We start from the raw sequence: 20,452 nt of genomic DNA, 5'->3' as shown, positions 1-20,452 counted from the left end.
CGTATATGCAGTCTGTCATTAACTGAAATGTCACTATGTGGTGCATGACTATATTATAATTCGAGCGTGTTGCATGTAAAAATTATTACTGACAGAGTATTTTAGAGTAGTGTGCACATAATGGCTGTGGCTGGGGGTATCCAGAATGCAGTGAACGGAAGGAAGAGCAATGCTGTAAACAAATGCCTACGGCCTGACTGAATGGCTATCATTATTCCAGAAACTGGAAACAAATACCGATACATACAGGTTCTGACGCCAATGTTAAAAGATAAACTGAAGCATATTTTAAAATGTTAAGAGTTTATTGAGCAAAAATCAATTCAAATTAGGCAGCACCAAATTGGAAGTCATTAAGCACTCCACCAATAGAAGCTGGGGAGAAACTTTTATAAGAAAAAGGAGGCAACAAAGCAAGGAAACTATTGACCGTAGCTTCATGTCTAATCAGCAGTTTGTGATTGGTTGTCCTTAACTTTTCAATTTTCTTAACTTGAGGCATTTATAGGCTTATATTTTGGTTTACATATGTAAGTCACCACAACCTTAGAGCCACCTCAGTCTTTGCTTAATACCAATTGTCTGAGTTCTTTCACTTAGCTGTAGGTTACTTACTGTCCCGTGCCTGTTTCTCTTTTGTAAAATGGATATACCACAATAAACTCTCTGTTAAGTTATTAGGAAAATCTGATGATTTCATCTGACCCAGCGCTTAAAATAATGCTTAGGAGACAAAGTACTAGTTACCAAAGTTAGCCACCATCATCAGTACAAAACAAAGAGATTCGTAGCAACCTCAGTAATATCCTGAATTCATGGAACGCTTTCCAACTTGCCAACAACCCTGTGAGGTAAGTAGAAACTTCAGAAATGAAGAGTTTTTTGCAGAAATTACCACAGACGTTAAAGCTTAATGGAGCACAGTTGTTCTACATCCGTTGTTGATTGTACTCCCTCTCCTGGGCGGTGCAAGCAGAGACACTGAGGAGGATGTTTAGACTAGTTTTTTCTTTTAGACTTTTTAAAAAATGCCTTGCTACTGATGGAAGGCGACTTGACTTAGGGTGGTGAGCGCGCATGTGCAGTGTACAGGTGATGTATTTAGGAAAACTACACGTAAAACCCGTATAATTTTATTAACCAATGTTACCCCAATAAATTCAACTTAAAGTAGAAATAAAAATTAAAATTAAATGCACTGCTACATTCACATCTCACTTTCATTCGGATCAATCAGTAAACCCTTTTTGGGAATCCCAAATCCCTTAACCACTTAACATGCTCTGCACTGTCCCTGTCTTGAAGGTCCCGCCGCTAAGCCTCAAGAACCGCCCCTCGGGAGGCGGGGCCTGCGTGCGGACGCACGGGGGGCGCGCTGACGCCATCGTGCACCGCCCCCGCGGGCACCGGTCCGCGGGCTTGAACCGCAGGCCCGCGCTGGGAAGGGCGATTCGGCGGGCGCCAACGGCCGGCGCCGGAGAGCGGGAGGCAGCGCGGGACCGCGGCGTTGAGGGGCGGCTGATCCGGGGTCCAGGGCCTTGCGCCTTCCTGCAGAGCCTCTGCTGCTGCTGCTGGGCACGCTGCGGGGCTGCAGCCTTTGTGCCGTGGGCGCCCTAGGAGCCGGGTGGCGACCAGGGGCTCCGCGGCGGGAGCGGGCGTTGTCTGCACCGCCGGTGTCCCCCGAGGCCGCCCGCTGGCCATGATCGACTCGGTGAAGCTGCGCCGCGACAGCGCAGCCGACTTCTTCTCGCACTACGAGTACCTGTGCTCGCTGCAGGACTCAGTGCCGCTGCCCGCCGTGCGCGCCTGCCTGCGGGAGGGCGTGCTGGACTTCAACGCCGACCGCCTCCGCTTGGGGGACTGGACGCCGCTCCTGAGCGCCCTCAAGATTAATAAAGACCTGCCCCTGGTCTCTGTCAAGAGCTTCTTCCAACCGTGGGTAGGCGAAACAGGTTTGTAGTCCCCGCGCCCCGCAGCCTGAGTGTTCGTGCCGCAAGCGAGATTGTAAACGGTGCAAGGTACCGCCTGAGCGCTGAAACGGTGCACAGTGCCAGGGAACTTGTGCCACGGAGGGAGCATGCGGCCTAGGAGACTTACCAGCTTGGTTACCCCGGACAAGTCTCTTTAGGCTTCTAGGTCTCTTTTCTCAAGGATTGGCCGAGTTAACGCTTGTAGAGCACTTTGCACAGTTTGGGACATCATTAAGCATTCGGCAGATGTTACCTAGTTTATTGAGTGGCTTTGCCTAGTATAGAACAAAGCGATTAGGAAATGGATACATCCCAGCTTTTTGCTTCATTTTGTTTTAAGAGGGCCTGGGCATTGCGGGGGGGGTTAATAGTAGCATCGTACATGTGAATACAGCCCAGAGTTTGAGTTTTAAAGTTTACACTCTGTGACCTGGACAGGTTACTTTTGAACTAAACATTTGTAAAACACCGCTTAAAAACTACTCTTTCCTTGGGTTCTTAGAATTCACAGGTTATGTGTGTAAAGTATCCTGCCAATTGAATAAGCTCTGTCTGCACACAGCACAGCTGGAGTCAAGGCTCGTGCCCTAGAGCATCTTTCTTTTTATTAGAGGAGGCTGCAAGTGAATGCAAGCACAGTGGTCAGTGCTCTGAAAGAAGTGAGTGCTGGAGCTGCAGAGTGCAAATACTGGAAGAGAAGGTGCAGGGTAGGCTTCTTGGAGGAGCTATCCTTTCTAAGAATGGGTAGAAGCTACTCAGATGCCTAGATGGAGCAGCTGCACCAAAGTTTTGGAAATGTAAGAATGTATGGCACAACTAAGGTATAGCACTAGAACTTTGGGTTTAAAAAAGAAGTAAATTGAGACTAGGAGCCTGGTGAAGGCCAAATGGGAGGGGAGGAGCTTGTTTGTCCTGTCAAAAGGTTGGCTGTTGCCCTGGCCGGTTTGCTCAGTGGTAGAGCGTCGGCCTGGCATGCAGAGGTCCCAGGTTCGATTCCCGGCCAGGGCACACAGGAGAAGCGCCCATCTGCTTCTCCACCCCTCCCCCTTTCCTTCCTCTCTGTCTCTCTCTTCCCCTCCCGCAGCCAAAGCTCCACTGGAGCAAAGATGGCCCAGGCGCTAGGGATGGCTCCTTGGCCTCTGCCCCAGGCGCTAGAGTGGCTCTGGTCGCAGCAGAGCGACGCCCCGGAGGGGCAGAGCGTCGCCCCCTGGTGGGCAGAGCGTCGCCCCCTGGTGGGCGTGCCGGGTGGATCCCGGTCGGGCACATGCGGGAGTCTGTCTGACTATCTCTCCCGGTTCCAGCTTCAGAAAAATACAAAAAAAAAAAAGGTTGGCTGTTTATCTTGAAGGTGATGGGAAACAATTGAAGATGACGTGACCTTTTGATTTGGAAGCTCACTCTGGCCTCCATATGGAAGGCAGTTGATTGGAAGGAGGGTGGGTTGTAAACTAAGGGTCCAAATTAAGCTATAGAGAGGGAGGACTGGATTACAAAGATCAAAGAGATAATGCATCTGAGATGGTGACCAGTTAGAAGAGGGAGGACAGCAAGTTTGAGTGACAGTTAAAATCAGCAGTTTTCTGTGAGAGGCAGAGCACTGTAGGAAGGGATTGGACTAGAGAAAGGATCTTCATCTTCGATGCTTGAAGAGAGGCCTGTGGGCATCCAAACATATCTGCTAGACAGGTCTGGGCTCAAGGTCCAGATCTGGGCGCTTTGGGAGGACAGATGAGGTATGGGAGAAACTGAGGTTACCCACAAAGAAGATTCCAAAAATCGTAGGCCTGAAAATGGTTTTTAAATGGACACTTGAATATGTTTATAAACTGAAAAAGTAGCCAGCAGAGAGGGGGGATATAAAGAGCGAGAAGAGGAAATGATTATTGATTTTTTTTTTATAAAACATGAATACTTAGCCAAATTATGTATGTATAACACATAGATACAGATGGCTGGTAGCAAGTCCCAGAGGGAAAGGAAGGATGGAGATAGGCGGAGGGGGTAAAGGGGTTGAAATGGGAATGGAAAGAGCCTTTGCATGGGACATGGGGTGTACAGTGAGGGGGGTCGCAGGTGTTCTATTGGGTAGGACACTTGAAACCATGTCAACACAATACATTAAAAATAAAAATTAAAAAAACAAAACAAAAACACAACCCTGAACACTTGTGATGTGCCTGGCCCTTTTCTAGGCTGTGGGATTCATGTCATCTGTTACCTTTTCTGCAAGAACAGTTCAGCTCATCCCCTGGTGAAGAGAAGTCAGGTTGTTCTCTGCATCTTACTCAAGTGTAGGGACTGCTCTGTACCTCTGAAGACTACTTAGCAAAAGCGATAACTTAGAAATCAAAAGAAATTATAGTTGGAAGAGACCTTAGAGTCGAGGCTAGTTTACTTAACCCTGCGTAATATTTTACACTGAATATAAGAAAAATGTATTAGAATGTATTACAGAGACCATTCTCTTCAGAATTCATTTACTGAACCTTCCTTTTTACGTGCATCCAGTGAGTCTAGATTAGATTTTAACCTACTAGATTTGCTTCTTCATGCCTAATTACATTTTGCCTGGGCTATTGCAGAAGCTTCTAGTGGTTTTGCTGCTGTTGAGTTCAGTATCTCTCAGTTCATCTGCCTACTTGTCTTGAGTGATCTTCTAAACTGAAAAGATATGCTTAAAATAGTGCTTTTAATGGTTCATGCCCACAGGATCAGTACATGTTAGCTGTGCAGATTGTGTTGTGCACAGAGGCATGGCATCTGAGCTGGGTTCTGCCAAGCCTCATGGGGCTAGTTGGCCCTCAGAAGGGGTGCTTTTTCTAATCTATCTGAAGTAGGTACCTTTTTCTAATCCTTTCCTTTAATTGGTTCTTCAGCAGGAGGTTGCTTTTTTCTACTCTGCAGAGGCACCTGTTCCACTGGTTGCCCTAATCATCACCTCTGATTAAAGCTATACTGTCTCCTGGGCTTGCTTCTACCAATCTCTCTACTTTACTTTGTCTCTTCCCCCATTTATACGGCCTTTAGCTAGCCCCCTTTTATACTGACAGTGTCCGGCAGGTGTCAGGCTTGGAAGTCTTTGCACAAGTGCTCTTCTGCAGTTAATGCACCTTCCACTCCCACTCTGAAGTCATTCTCATCTTTCTAGATGATTGAACTTCAGTGTTATTTGCAGCCTTCACTTAGCTACAACTTTTTGCTTCCATAGAAACTTTTTTACTCACATAGTTTATGTCTCTGTATCTTAGGTGGTTGAAGTTTTTAATTTACCTGTGTCCCTCCATAAAGAGACCTTTAAGGGTAGAAGTCATTTCTTTGCCTTAGCACAGAGCAGGTACTTTTTAGTGATGATAAAGTGTATGGTTGAAATCACTCCCTTTATACTTTTGCTTTAGGTTCTGACAGAAATAAAATTTACAAAAGTCGAGTTCCTGCGATAAGAAGCAAAGATGTAACCTTCCAGCTATGTAAAGCTCTTAAATGCTGTTTAAGTGCATCAAATGCTCTAAAGAACTTGGAGCTAAATGGAATAATACTGAGAGAGAGAGATTTAACTATTTTAACAAAGGTAAGCCTCCTCTATTATGCACTGAGAACATTTGATTGTTGCTTTTGGGAGAAACTAAACCAGTAAATTTTTTAACCTTTTTTCCCATTACAGGGATTGAATAAATCAGCTACTTTGGTGCACCTGTCTCTTGCAAATTGTCCAATCGGAGATGGAGGTTTAGAAAGTGAGTTTCAATCTTAAGTCTGTTCTCGTCAGACTGGTCTCATGATTCCCTACACGTCATGTTCATTCCTCTCTGGACCTTTTCTTTGTGCTGCCTCGACCTGCATTATCTCCTGTGCCTGCTCAAGACAGATCCAGTCTCATTGTACCATAAAAACTCATCATGCGCCATACTTTCTGATTTTACATAACGTTGTGTTGAGCCACAAGGCACACAGATATATTTTGTATTTTCTATTTCTTGTTCTTTAACACATATGGGAAGGGAAGTAGCAAGCAAGATATAAAGAGAAAAAAATCAGCATTATCTGTAAAGAGTTAAAACACCTGTATGCAATCATAATTATAATTTATTGTGGTATGTGTTAAAGTAGGAAATATATTCAAAGTACTCTGAGAGTATATAAAAGGTCAGCCAACTTGATGCTGGTGAGGTCATATTATGGAAGTAATCATAGAGAAGGTGACTGTTGATTGGAGTCCTCAAGAATAGTCTGGAGGAGTAAGGAAACCTGCATTTCAAATGAAGGTACAGTTTGGGGTCCTCTATCTTATATTGCCCTAATATATTGTATAGTCCCTAAAAATATCCTGGGTTTATAGTTGACATTTAAATTCTTGATTGATAATTGAGATGAGGTTATAAGAAATGAAAACAGAAAGACTCTTCCTTAGGCTTTTTAATTTTTCCTGTGTTTCAAAAGGTCATAATACTTTACCAAAGGTCAAGAATAAAGTTTGCAATATTCAGAGTTCAGTTTTGTCATCTAAATAGAATTAAATTCTTGCTCTAAGTTGGATAACGCTTTGTTACTGCATATTTTAGAGTGCACCAATCCATATCCATTGTCTGCGAAGATCGTAGATAATGATTTTTAGAGTGAAGCTATAAACCTCCAACAGTCTCAAGAAAAGTAGAGTAAATCAAGATTGACCAGATTGTATAGGCCCTTTATCTTATTGTATATGCGGTTTTTTCTTTTTTCTTTTAGTTGTTTGTCAAGGTATAAAGAACTCTATCACTCTTAAGACAGTAGACTTCACGGGGTGTAATCTGACATGGCAGGGAGCAGATCACATGGCCAAGATCTTAAAGGTGATTTTATGTTTAAACGTGCATGGAAACTATTCTGTGATTGCAGCCCCTTACTATTTTGATACAATATGGTGGTTATTTTTGTCTTTTGATACATGTGATAATTGCAATTTTAGGTCTGTTGAAAGAATATGACCAGTTTTCAGTTTGGGGTTCTATCATTTAGTAAAAATAGTTCTCTTAATTGTAGAAATCAGAGGTTTAATGTAAAAACATTATAAACAATGCTTTCATGTATTTTAGTAATTGGAAACATTTATTATGATACTATGAAGAAAGTTTGCCATTACAGCCTTCAAATAACTTAAATAAATCAAATATTTATTAACTACTGTAATTTATAAACTAATAAAAATCACAACCATAGCATTTTATAAATATACTTTTAATAAGAATGCTTTAACAACTTTACAGTCATTATAACTACTTTATTTTTAAGCTAAAATTATTTATTAATTGAGCATAAAGCCTTGTTTAATAGTTTGATGGTACAGGTGAGGAATAGGTAGATTATAGCTGGTGAGCCAAATTTAGCCTGTCACCTGTTTTTGTAAATAAAGGGTTTTTTTGGAATACAGTCACAAACATTTGTTAGTATATTAGTAACTATGGCACTTTGACCCCATACCATTCAAGTTGAGTAGTTGCATCAGAAAAGGTATGGCCCACAAAGCTGAAAATTTTACATTTGGGCCTGTACCAAGCAAGTCCATTAACCCCTGGTATAGAAAACAGTCAAGAGCAAAGATTCTGAAACCAAATGGCCTAGGTTAAAATTCCACTTCTCCCGTTTCCATAGCTCTTGACCATGGGCAAATTACTTAACCTCTGTGCCTCATTACGTGGATAAAATGAACTAATTTTGTGTAAAGTAGTGTCTGCCACATAGAAGCACTGTGTAAGTGCTTGCTGTTATTTCCACTCTTGCTTTAGTAAGTTATTGTTAATAGAAAAAGGACACAAATTATTTTCCCTTTTATAGTGTCCTAGAAACTTTGAGTCTTACTGTTCAAGAATGTAATAAGATTTTTTAACGTCAGTTTTTTTGTTGCCAAAATTTATTTTATGAATAGAAAGAACGAATATGTCTTTCAGACAATACCTGTGGTTAAAAATGAAACCATCAATTTTATAAGGCATGTCAAACTGGCTTTGCATATTCAGGGCCTCTAAAGTTGGTGTGCATACCCTAAGTAGTCTGTGAGATCCCTTGGGTTAGAAGAAGAAGATATTAGAATTTCTATATTTATTTTTGTATCATTTAAAAATATGTGCAGCATATACTATATATAAAATACATGCATAGAATTTCATATATATAATTTATTAATAAGTAAGATATATCTTTTAAAAATGTGAGATGCCCAATCAAGCATTCAGAAACCTCTGAAGCACAGAATGATAGAATTTAGAGCCTTAGCAAGGGAAGAGTTTAGAATCAATTTCCTGACTTTACAAATAATGAAAATAAAATTCCTAGAAGGTAACTGAGTTGTCAGAGTTTACATAACTAATCAGCAACAGGTCATGCAGTGGCTGAAATCTGACTAGTCACTGGCAGACTAGTCTGGGTCATGAGTTCTTTAATTTAAACTTTTTAATTTCTTCAGTTGACTCTCCTGGTTTATATACTTGGTAGGTGTGTAAATCTCAAACATGGTAAGCCAAACGCAGTATGCATACCCTGTTCCCTTAGTCAGGCGACTTAATTTCATCTTATTAACCTTTGAAGTATCAGACCATGAGAAGATATGAGGAAACCTGGGCTGAGAGTCTTCGTTATAGGAGACCTGATCTTGACTGTATGGCCGGCTTGAGGCGCGTCACTCTGAATTGCAACACGCTTATTGGTGACTTCGGTGCAAGTGCTTTTGCAGAATCCCTTAGTGAGGATTTATGGCTTAGAGGTAAATTCTAAAATTGAAGATATATATATTGTATTTTCTAATAGTAAACATGCTTAGCTTTTGGTACAATATCATTTTTTAAAGCCTCTTTTTCCTAAAAGTTTTTTTGTGTTTTTAAATCTAAGAGTTGCATATATTCTTTATAGAAAATACAGAGTAAGAAGAAAAAATTGCCCATAATTTTAATACTACCCAGACATAATCACTGTCCATTTTGGTGTATGTGCTTTCAGTCTTTTTTTTTATAAATATATTTGTACACTTAGAGATTATGAAAATGGAATCACTATACTTACCCTTCATATTCCTACTTTTTTCACTTAGTAAAAAAAGGTAGTACTCCACTATATTGATGTACAATAGTTTAATCAATTCTTTGCAGTTACATAGATTTAGACAGTTTGTTTTTTTTCCTGTTGGAAAAGGTGTGTAGTGGGGCACTTTGTTTATACATATCTAAGTGTGACATGTTTTATCATTTTCTTTTCACTTCATATAATTTTTTTAAATTTTTTTTACAGAGACAGAGAGAGAGTCAGGTAGGGACAGACAGACAGAAATGGGGAAAGAAGAGAAGCATCAATCATCAGCTTTTCGTTGTGGCACTTTAGTTGTTCATTGATTGCTTTCTCATATGTGCCTTGACCGTGGGGTTACAGCAGACCGAGTAACCCCTTGCTCAAGCCAGCGACCTTGGGTCCAAGCTGGTGAGCTTTGCTCAAACCAGATGAGCCTGCGCTCAATATGGCAACCTTGGGGTCTCGAACCTGGGTTCTCCGCATCCCGGTCCGACACTTGATCCACTGCACCACCGCCTGGTCAGGCTCACTTTGTATAATATTAACATCTTAACAAGTTAGTAAATTTACATATATCACATTATTTGTAGTGATTGTTCAGAGTTCCATTATATGAATATGCCATGGTACACTTACTCTTTCTTGTTAGATGTATAACCAGATATATATATATCGAGATACATAACTAGATATATTTCCAGTTTTTCATTGTTACAGACAGTACTTTGATGTACATCCTTGCCTACGTCTCTAATTATTGTTTTTGGTTAAACTTTTTGTTTTTGATTAAGTCAGATCAGGGGAGGCAGAGAGACAGATTCTTGCATGCATCCTGACTGAGATCCACCCAGCAAGCCCACTACTGGGCAATGCTCTGCCCATCTGGAGCCATTGCTCAGTTGCTCCACAACTGAGCTATTTTAGTGCCTGAGGTGAGGCCATGGAGCCATCCTTAGTAGTGCCCTGGGCCACCTCACCCGAATCAGTCGAGCCAAGGCTGTGGCGGTAGGAGGTGAAGAAGCAGATGGTTGCTTCTCCTGTGTGCCCTGACCAGAAATCAAACCCAGGATTTCCAGACATCAGGCGGATTCATTACCACTGAGCCAACAGGCCAAGGCCAGTTAAATTCTTAGAAAAAGAGTTTAAATTCTTAAAAAGGTATGCACGTTTTAAAGGCTTTTGCCTATATGGTCATGTTTTACTGTTTTAATTTGTATTCATTTGATTTACTAGTGAGAATTACTTCTGTTTTTATCAGTATGGCTACTTGGATAATTCTGTCTTTTGTGCACATTTCTGTGGTAAGAGTTTGTAAGTGTTACATCATATTCCCTTAGGTTCGTGTATATGACTTCTTATTTGTGTGTGTCATGAGGTTTTGAAAGACTCCAGTTATTTTGATATAATGGTATACATAACACTTCTTTTAAAAAGGCTCATATGATAGTTTCCTTTTATCTGTACTCTTTTATACCAGTGCTTTTGTGATGATCTCTGGTTTAAATGGGTAGGTTGTATAACTTCAGAACTCTTAGTATTCATGATAATTTTTTCAGTTCTTTGACCTTTTACCAAGGGAGAATTCTTGACTATCATTCTTTTTTTTTTTTTTAATAATTTTATTTTTAATGGGCAACATCAATAAATCAGGATACATATATTCAAAGATAACAAGTCCAGGTTATCTTGTCGTTCACTTATGTTGCATACCCATCACCCAAAGTCAGATTGTCCTCTGTCACCTTCTATCTAGTTTTCTTTGTGCCCCTCCCCCTCTCCCTCTCCCTCTCCCCCCTCCCCCCATAACCACCACACTCTTATCAATGTCTCTTAGTTTCACTTTTATGTCCCACCTACATATGGAATAATGCAGTTCCTGGTTTTTTCTGATTTACTTATTTCACTTCATATAATGTTATCAAGATCCCACCATTTTGCTGTAAATGATCCGATGTCATCATTTCTTATGGCTGAGGAGTATTCCATAGTGTATATGTGCCACATCTTCTTTATCCAGTCATCTATTGAAGGGCTTTTTGGTTGTTTCCATGTCCTGGCCACTGTGAACAATGCTGCAATGAACATGGGGCTGCATGTGTCTTTACGTATCAATGTTTCTGAGTTTTTGGGGTATATTCCCAGTAGAGGGATTGCTGGGTCATAAGGTAATTCTATTTTCAGTTTTTTGAGGAACCACCATACTTTCTTCCATAATGGTTGTACTACTTTATATTCCCACCAACAGTGGATGAGGGTTCCTTTTTCTCCACAGCCTCTCCAACATTTGCTATTACCTGTCTTGTTAATAATAGCTAATCTAACAGGTGTGAGGTGGTTCTCATTGCAGTTTTGATTTGCATTTCTCTAATAACTAAAGAAGATGAGCATCTTTTCATATATCTGTTGGCCATTTGACTATCATTCTTTTATGATAGGTTTTTAGCATTATTTAACAAATATTTTCCCATTCATATATTCACACATTTTTTAAATTTGTCATTATTTGCATCCTCTTAGACATTTTTGTTCTAAATCTAACAGTTACTATATTTTTGCCTGTTTTGCTTTCCCTTTTAACTAATTTCAAGAGTAAATTGGGACTCAAGATCATGATCAAAAGAATGCAGTGCAGTTGCTGAGCCCAGCCAGCTAACTGCCTACGAGGCTTACACTGCCACCAGCGTCCTTGCTAATCAGGAGCTGAGATTCTCCTCTGATGTTTTTCACTCAGAGATTATATATGGTTATTTTTTAACTCTAATTGTAAAATATGCTGGGTGATTTATTGGTACCAAAGGCAGGATAATCATGGCACATCCAGGAAGAGTTTTTTCTTAGATTTTGTATTATGTGTGCATATGCTTTAAAAATAAATTCTTTTTTCAGTGTCCAATATTAACCTGTCATGACTATTCTTGCATGGGAATTTTCCATGCGTGAATAAGTGAGAGTTGTATATGTGTTAAATCTGTACAGAATTGGCAAGTGACCTTTTGTCTTTCATTAATAGCACTTGACCTGCAGCAGTGCGGTCTCACTGATGAAGGAGCGAAGACTTTACTAAAGGCCCTTGAAACCAATAGTACTCTGGTCATTCTGGATATAAGAAAAAATCCACTTGTTGGTATGTCTCCACATCTTCTTTATTGATTAACAAATAGCAAAACAAAAAAATTATTTATATATTGATGTTTTTAAAATCTAATGTGTTTATGTTTCTAATCTACATTCTAGTTGAGAAATTCAGTTAGAAATGAGTAAACTGATAAGTAGTATAATTTTAAATATGTAGTAAGAAGTGCAAAAATACCTTACGGTAAGGTGTTTGTCAGGGACAGCTTTACTGGAGAAGTGACACTTGAGTGGGGGCGACCTGAGTGAAGAGAAGGGTAAGCCATGGGAGACCTGGAGAAGCACATTCCAGGACAAGAGAGCAGCGAGTACGCAGGCACATAGGTGGCAGGGTGGCTGGAAGACTGAAGGAGAAACAAGAAGGCCAGGCTGGCCGAAGCGCTGAGTGAGGGAGAACGTGGCATACTGGGCGGTCAGGGAGCTGGCCAGGGGCCTGATCCTGTAAGGTCTGGGGGGCAGGGTCCGTACATGGATTGTTCTAAATGTGCGAAGTGTTTTGAGCTTAAAAAGGCATGATCTGGAAAGTATTTCAGCATAATGACTAGGTGTGGACACTAGACTTACAGAGGGATAAGGCAGCGAAACAGGGAGACCAGTTAGAAGAGTATCAGAGTGGTCCAAATAAGAGCTGATTATGGCTTACCTTAGGGTGAAAATTGGAGCTGATGAAAAGTGGTTGAATTCAGGTTGTGTTTTGAGGATGTAGCTAACAAGACTTGCAGATTGATTAGGTGTGTGGTATGAAGGAAATAGTAATAAAGAAACAAGTTCTAGATGATTATGTGCAACTGAATGGTACCACTTAATGAGAAGAAGGGGGCTGAGGAGAGGAGCAGATTTGAGGGAATATCAGGACTTTGGTTTGATGTTTAGCTGTCTTTTAGGAATCTAAGTGTCTGGACAGTGCCTAGACTCTTTGCTTTCTATCGAAAGATACCCAGAGTGTTCAGATTTGATCTTTGCTGCTGCCAAAATAATAGCCATTGGAGATGGGGGGGAGGCAATATGTGAGGTGACATACTTTTATCTTAGGTTTTTGAGGGAGAAATTACAATACACAAAGGTGGGGTGGGTATACAATTACATGTGAGGGTTTTATATATATATATATATTGAATATATGAGGGTTTATATATATATATGTGTGTGTGTGTGTGTGTGTGTGTGTGTGTGTGTGTTTGTTTTTTGTTTTTTGTATTTTTCTGAGGTTGGAAACGGGGAGGCAGTCAGGCAGACTCCTGCATGAGCCTGACCAGGATCCACCCGGCATGCCCACCAGGGGGCAATGCTCTGCCCATCTGGGACATTGCTCTGTTGCAACCAGAGCCATTTTAGCACCTGAGGCAGAGGCCACAGAGCCATCCTCAGCGCCTGGGCCAACTTTGCTCCAATGGAGCCTCGGCTGCGGGAGGGAAAGAGAGAGACAGAGAGGAAGGAGAGGGGGAGGGGTGGAGAAGCAGATGGGTGCTTCTCCTGTGTGCCCCAGCCGGGAATCGAACCCGGGACTCCTGCACGCCAGGCTGATGCTCTACTACTGAGCCAACCGGCCAGGGCTGAGGGTTTTATATTTAATTTTATGGGAAAAGCGATAATTGGTTGGCTTTTGTTTTTAAATGTAAATAGCCATTCATTAGGAAACAATTACTCTATTACAATTTTACTTCAGATCATTCTGTGATGAAAGCAGTTATCAAAAAAGTTCTTCAGAATGGAAGGAGTGCCAAGTCAGAGGTATGGTATGTTTTATTCTCTAGGAAGAATTTCTCTTTCATTGATTGTTTTTCTTCATTTTCTAATAAAATAAAATTATCAGGGTCCTTTCTGCCGTATTCTGTTGTGTTTAGTCAAATGAAATGGCTTTTCTGTTTTTGAAAATATTGTGTGAATCTTTAATTTGGCGTCCTAGAAATGCAAATTGCACAGCTTTTATTAACTTATAGTATCTTAATTATTTCTGATTATGATCAAACACCTGTAAATTGCCTTAATTTGAAATGGAGTGTATATTATTTCTCTTCTAGTATCAGTGGATAACTTCTCCATCAATGAAGGAACCATTCAGAACTGCTAAACAGAAAAAGAGAACTATCATCCTGGGAAGTGGTCGGAAAGGAAAAGCTACTATTAGAATTGGTAACCCTTTCTGTCTCGGCTTTTTGATGTGTCAGAATTGTACCCTTTATGTGTTCCTGTGTGCTAAAATTGAAGACTCTTCTCATGATATTTATGGTAATAACCACTACATGCTTATCAGGATGACCATCATTGTTCTGATACAGATTATGAGAATTTGTGGATGTATAAATATGGTAATGAATTTAAGGGGATACTAATATTTTCATTTTTTAATTAACCCATTTTCTTGTTTGTGGTTTATAAAGTTTATTATATTAAATATATTTCCCGGTTGCTGATTCTAATACTTTGCGTTTGAAATTTAGGGTGTAGTTTGATGACAATTTTAGCTGTTTTTTGGGTTTTTATAGCAAGAAAGAGAGAGACAGGAGAGAGATGAGAAGCATCAACTCATTGCGGCACTTTAGTTGTTCATTGTACTTTCTCATATGTACTTTGACGGGGGGGGGGGGGGGGGCTGAGCCAGTGACCCCTTGCTCAAGCCAGTGACCTTGGGCTTCAAGCCAGCGATGTTTGGGCTCAAGCCAGCGACCATGGGGTCATGTCTATGATCCCACACTCAAACCGGCGACCCTGTGCTCAGCCTGGTGAGCCTGCACTGAAGCCGGAGGAGTCTGCGCTCAAGCTAACAACCTCCGGGTTTTGAACCTGGGTCTTCAGCGTCTCAGGTCGATGCTCTGTCCACTGTGCCACCACTTGGTCAGGCTTAGTATTAATGTTTGTCAGAGGTGATTTTTTTTTTAAAGTAAAGTATTATCATAGTGTGCTATTTCCCTTTGAAATTCCCACCTAAAGTTAAGCGAGGTAACTCCTTGTTTCTTTCAATGATTTAAAAAAAAAGAAAGAAACTTAGAGTATATATAATCCTTATAAAAGAATACTTCAAACAAGATTAGTGACCCGAGATGGAACATTGTGGAAAAACATTTAAAATATTTTTTGTTATAATGGATATTTAATTTTCCAAATGATACTTAACCCTAAACTTTCAAATTAAACCTAGCCTGGCCTGTAGTGGTGCAATGGATAAGGCATCGACCTGGAACATTGAGGTCGCCGGTTCGAAACCCTGGACTTGCCTGGTCAAGGCACATGTGGGAGTTGATGCATCCTGCTCATCTCCTCTTCTCTCTCTCTCCCCCACTTCCCTCTCTAAACTGAACAAATAAAATCTTTAAAAATAAAATAAAATTAAGCCTGTAATTTTATGACCAACATAATTTAAAAAATCTTCTTTATAAAACTCTTTAACAAGGTCATAAATTTCACATTCCTCTGAATATGTACATATGATATAATCCAGTTCTGATATTTTTGTATTGTTTCTGAAGAGACCTTAAATTTATTTGTAGAACAAGTATCTACTTACAAGTAGCCTTTTTTGTGTGTATATGATAATGAATGGCAGGGTGGAGTTAAACAAAATTTAATGTGAACCTGACTCTGTAGAGAATAAATGTGCATTTTGAAACTAAAACCATAAGGTCTAATAAAAAAAAGTAAAACTTTTTTTATGTGTATAATCTGCCAGTTTCCTAGAAAAAGGTTTTTGGTGACTTTAGTTATACCAGATACATGAAGTTACCAACAGATAATCTTTTATTTGGATGCTACCTGAAAAATCTTTCTTTCTTGAGTGAAATGTTTATTGATTTATATGTTTATAATATATATCCCCTCCCTACTTTGAGAAGGGGAGGGAAATAGTGATTAGGTCTGGACAGTGTTCTGTTTTGTTTAGACTCAGCAGAGTCAAAAGACGGTTTTGGTTGACATGTCTACTGGTTTAATTTTTAATTAAAATTTTTTTATTACAGTTTACGTTCAGTATTATTTTGTATTAGCTTCAGGTATACAGCATAGTGGTTAGACAATCATATACTTTACAAAGTGCTTCTCCAGATATTTCTAGTACCTACGTGGCACCATACATAGTTAGTACAGTATTACTGACTCTATTTCCTGTGCTGTACTTTACATCCCTGTGTGTATTTTGTAACTACAGATCTGTACTTCTTAATCCCTTCAGCCTCTTCACTCAATTCCCCAACACCCCGCCCCTCTGGCAACCAACCATCAGTCTGTTCTCTGTGTCTATGCGTGTTTCTGCTTTGTTTGTTTATATTGTTCCTTAGATTCCACATGCAAGTAAAACCGTACCATATGTCTTTTTCTGACTGACTGACTTATAATACCCTCTAGGTTTATCCATGCTGTTGCAATGATAAGATTTCACTCTTTTATGGCTGAGTGATATTCCATTATTTATTTATTTATTTATTTATTTATTTATGTGTGTGTGTGTGTGTGTGTGTGTGTGTATGCCACTGTTTTTTTATCCACTCATCTACTGATGGGTACTTCTGTCACTTTCGTAGTTTAGCTATTGTAAAAAACGCTAAAAAAATTTTTTTTAATTTAAAAAAAATTCTGCAGTGAACATAGGGGTGCATATATTTTTTGAAATTAATGGTTTGGCTTTCTTCAGATATATACCCGGAATTGCTGGTCAGAAGACAGTTCTATTTTTAATTCTGGGAGGAACCTTTGTACTGTTTTCCATAGTGGCTACATCAATCTGCATTCCCACTAACAATGTCTACAAGGGTTCCCTTCTCTACACATTCTCACCAACATTTGCTGTTTTCTAATATATATATTTTTTTTTACTTTTTTTTTTTTTTGTATTTTTCTGAAGCTGGAAACGGGGAGAGACAGTCAGACAGACTCCCGCATGCGCCTGACCGGGATCCACCCGGCACACCCACCAGGGGCGATGCTCTGCCCACCAGGGGGCAATGCTCTGCCCCTCTGGGGCATCGCTCTGCCGCGACCAGAGCCACTCCAGCGCATGAGGCAGAGGCCAAGGAGCCATCCCCAGCGCCTGGGCCATCTTTGCTCCAATGGAGCCTTGGCTGCGGGAGAGGAAGAGAGAGACAGAGAGGAAGGAGGGGGGGTGGACAAGCAAATGGGCGCTTCTCCTATGTGCCCTGGCCGGGAATCGAACCCGGGTCCCCCGCATGCCAGGCCGACGCTCTACCGCTGAGCCAACCGGCCAGGGCCTGTTTTCTAATATATTGATGATAGCCATTCTCACAGATGTGATCTCTTATTGTGGTTTTAATTTGCATTTTTCTGGTGATTAGTGACACTGAACATCTTTTCATATGTCTGTTGGCCATCTGTTTTATTCCTCTCTGGAGAAGTGTCTGTTCAGGATCTCTCCTTTTTTTAATTGGATTGTTTAGGTGTTTGGTGTGTGTGTGTTATGTATGTTGAGTTGTATCGAGTCTTTATAAATGTTGAATATTAACTCATTATCAGATGTGTCATTGGTAAATATATTCTCCCATTCAGTGGGTTGTCTTTTCATTTTGTTGATGGTTTCCTTAGCTTTGCAGAACTTTTTTAAAAAAATTATTTATTCATTTTATTCAGTGAGAGTAGGAGTAGGCAGAAAGACAGACTTCTACATACGCCCTAACCAGGATCCACCCAGCAAACCAACCAGGAGGCAATGCTCTGCCCATGTGGGGTATTGCTCAGTTGCTCAGCATCCGAGCTCTCTTTAGTGCCTGAGTTGGAGGCCATGGAGCCATCCTTAGTGCCCCGGCCAACTGGCTCTAATCGAGCCATGGCTGCAGGAGGGGAGGAAAAGAGAGAGAAAGAGAAAGAGAAGCAGGAGGGGGAGTAGTGGAGAAGCAGATGGGTGCTTCTTTGCGCCCTGACTGGGAATTGAGCTGGGGACATCCACACACCGGGCCAGTACTATACCACTGAGCGAACCAGCCAGGACCTCCTAATTATACTTCTTAATGCATTCACAAGGTTTCATTGAATGATTGGTCAATTTTTTTAATTGGTAAAAATGGGGAAAAAATTAAGTATTAAGTAATTTTTAAAAAATATCTTTATAAATGTAACTTTACTTTTTTACTATTAAAAGATGTGTGGTTTTGAATCTCCATTAATTAACTTGTTTGGCCGATAATGTATTAAATGATAGTTGTTAAGAGTCTTTATTAAATCAAAAGAAAGCTTGTGATTTGCTTACCAATTTTTATTTCTAAACAAAGTGAAACTGTGACAGGTTTATGAGCCCATTGAGCTAATTAATGAGTAATTTTATTTCTTGGGCTTTTTTTTTTATATTTTTCTCAGTTATTTGGAGACATAGAGTAAGCCAAATCAGTGTCTGTATATGTAATTAGATCCAGGGGAGGTTAACGGTTAAATAATTGTGTAAATTGGGTCACATTCTTTTTTTTTTTTTTTTTTTTTTTTTTGGTATCTTTCTGAAGCTGGAAACGGGGAGGCAGACAGACTCCCGCATGTGCCCGGCTGGGATCCGCCCGGCTGGGATCCACCCGGCATGCCCACCAGGGGGCGATGCTCTGCTCATCTGGGGCGCTGCTCTGTTGTGACCAGAGCCATTCTAACGCCTGAGGCAGAGGCCATAGAGCCATCCTCAGTGCCCAGGCCAACTTTGCTCCAATGGAGCCTTGGCTGTGGGAGGGGAAGAGAGACAGAGAGGAAGGAGAGGGGAAGAGGTGGAGAAGCAGATGGGCACTTCTCCTGTGTGCCCTAGCCAGGAATTGAACCCGGGACTCCTGCACACCAGGCCAACACTCTACCACTGAGCCAACTGGCCAGGGCCTGGGTCACATTCTTATTATAATGATGTGTACAGAAAGAAAATAGGAACTTTTATTAGAAATTTTTTTTTATATCCTAACAAGATAAGTATAAATTCTTTTGGTTTTAATTACAAATACACTTGCATTGGTTTCTGAAATTAAAGGAAAAGGTATGTACGTACAAACCACATACATTCAAACATTCTTTGTTAGAGAGAAATTATGCATAAGATGAACTGAGCTCCTATATAGTTTAAGAGAGAATGTAAATTTACCCAGAGAAATCACACAAGAGCATGTGATTGTCAATAAGCTACACCACATGAAATGTTTGTCCTGTATTACCACATATACTTTATTTTACATGCTATCCTAATTTTGCTAAAGTAGATCTTCTATAGTAAAATATATTTGAAGGACAAATATAACCATTTTAACAAACTTAACCTTATTTTTTCAGTAACATTAGTGAAAATATTTAAAGGCAAATTTTAATGTATGGTTTGTTCTAAATAAAGTATTAACATGTGGCCAGTTTTTGCTATCAAATATTTCATATAAAGATATTTGACTATTTAGTATTGAAATGTAGGCCAGGTCTCCACATTTCACTCTTTTATCCAATGGGTTTTATTTCTTTTGAGTTTTCTACATGAAATCAAATGAGCAATGAAGATCAGCAGACTTCTAGGAGAGTTACATTGATTACCTACCATCCAGCAACTTTCAGTCTTGTAATTTTGATTGTTTTTACATAAAAAAATTAATCGTAAGTTAAAATTTGGTCTAATTCAGAAGATTCTGTTTGGCAGGGGTCCTGGAGGTATCTGTTTCTCTATCCTTGAGATTCAGAAATGCGAAAGATAGTCTGAGATTCAATAAGCTGAATGTCTCTCTCTACATGGTACATAAAATGTATCATGTATAATTTTTCATTCCTTGGGATATATTTTTATTTACTTTGCATATTCTTACTTTGCATATTCTGCACATTTCATGTATTTTAGTCAAAATTACTACCATAGAAACATTTTTATTTAAACATTGCTGACGTATTTAAAAACATTTTTACAAAGTGACCCTGTTTTAGTGGCTTTGACATCATTTTTAAGTGCCCATCTGTATTCTTTTAAAAGTGTGCATATGAGGCCCTGGCCAGCTGGCTCAGTGGTAGAGTGTTGGCCCAGCGTGTAATGTTTTGGGTTTGATTCCTGGTCAGGGCACACAGGAGAAGTGCCCATCTGCTTCTCCACCCCTCCCCTTCTCACTTCTCTCTCTCTCTTTTTCTCTCTTCTCATCTCCTCCTGAAGCCATGGCTCAATTGCAGTGAGTTGGTCCTGGGCACTGAGGATGGTTCCATGGCCTCTGCTTCTGGTGCTAAAAAAAATGGATCCAGTTGTGCCTGACCAGGTGGTGGCACAGAGGATAGAGTGTTGGACTGGGATGCCGAGGACCCAGGTTCAAGACCCCGAGGTTGCCAGCCTGAGTGCGGGCTCATCTGGTTTGAGCAAAGCTCACCAGCTTAGACCCAAGGTCGCTGGC

At 40.3% G+C, this 20,452-nt stretch overlaps 1 protein-coding gene across 2 annotated transcripts in view; it reads left to right on the top strand.

Annotated features, from left to right (window-relative positions):
* Positions 1 to 1,405: 1,405 nt before the first annotated feature.
* Positions 1,406 to 20,452, top strand: part of CEP78 (centrosomal protein 78) — a 37,704-nt gene continuing 18,657 nt past the window's right edge. For both annotated transcript variants that reach the window (XM_066367947.1, XM_066367946.1), the window contains exons 1-8: positions 1,406 to 1,952; positions 5,366 to 5,538; positions 5,632 to 5,704; positions 6,696 to 6,799; positions 8,532 to 8,706; positions 12,016 to 12,129; positions 13,804 to 13,868; positions 14,159 to 14,270. In XM_066367947.1, coding sequence (XP_066224044.1) covers positions 1,700 to 1,952; positions 5,366 to 5,538; positions 5,632 to 5,704; positions 6,696 to 6,799; positions 8,532 to 8,706; positions 12,016 to 12,129; positions 13,804 to 13,868; positions 14,159 to 14,270 — 1,069 coding nt within the window. In that variant the 5' untranslated portion in view covers positions 1,406 to 1,699. The remainder of the gene's footprint in view (positions 1,953 to 5,365; positions 5,539 to 5,631; positions 5,705 to 6,695; positions 6,800 to 8,531; positions 8,707 to 12,015; positions 12,130 to 13,803; positions 13,869 to 14,158; positions 14,271 to 20,452) is intronic.

Source organism: Saccopteryx leptura, chromosome 2, assembly GCF_036850995.1.
Source record: "Saccopteryx leptura isolate mSacLep1 chromosome 2, mSacLep1_pri_phased_curated, whole genome shotgun sequence".
In the NCBI taxonomy this organism is placed as follows: domain Eukaryota; kingdom Metazoa; phylum Chordata; class Mammalia; order Chiroptera; family Emballonuridae; genus Saccopteryx; species Saccopteryx leptura.
The sequence above is the reverse complement of the archived record's forward strand: the minus strand, read 5'-3'. Positions and strand labels throughout refer to the sequence as shown.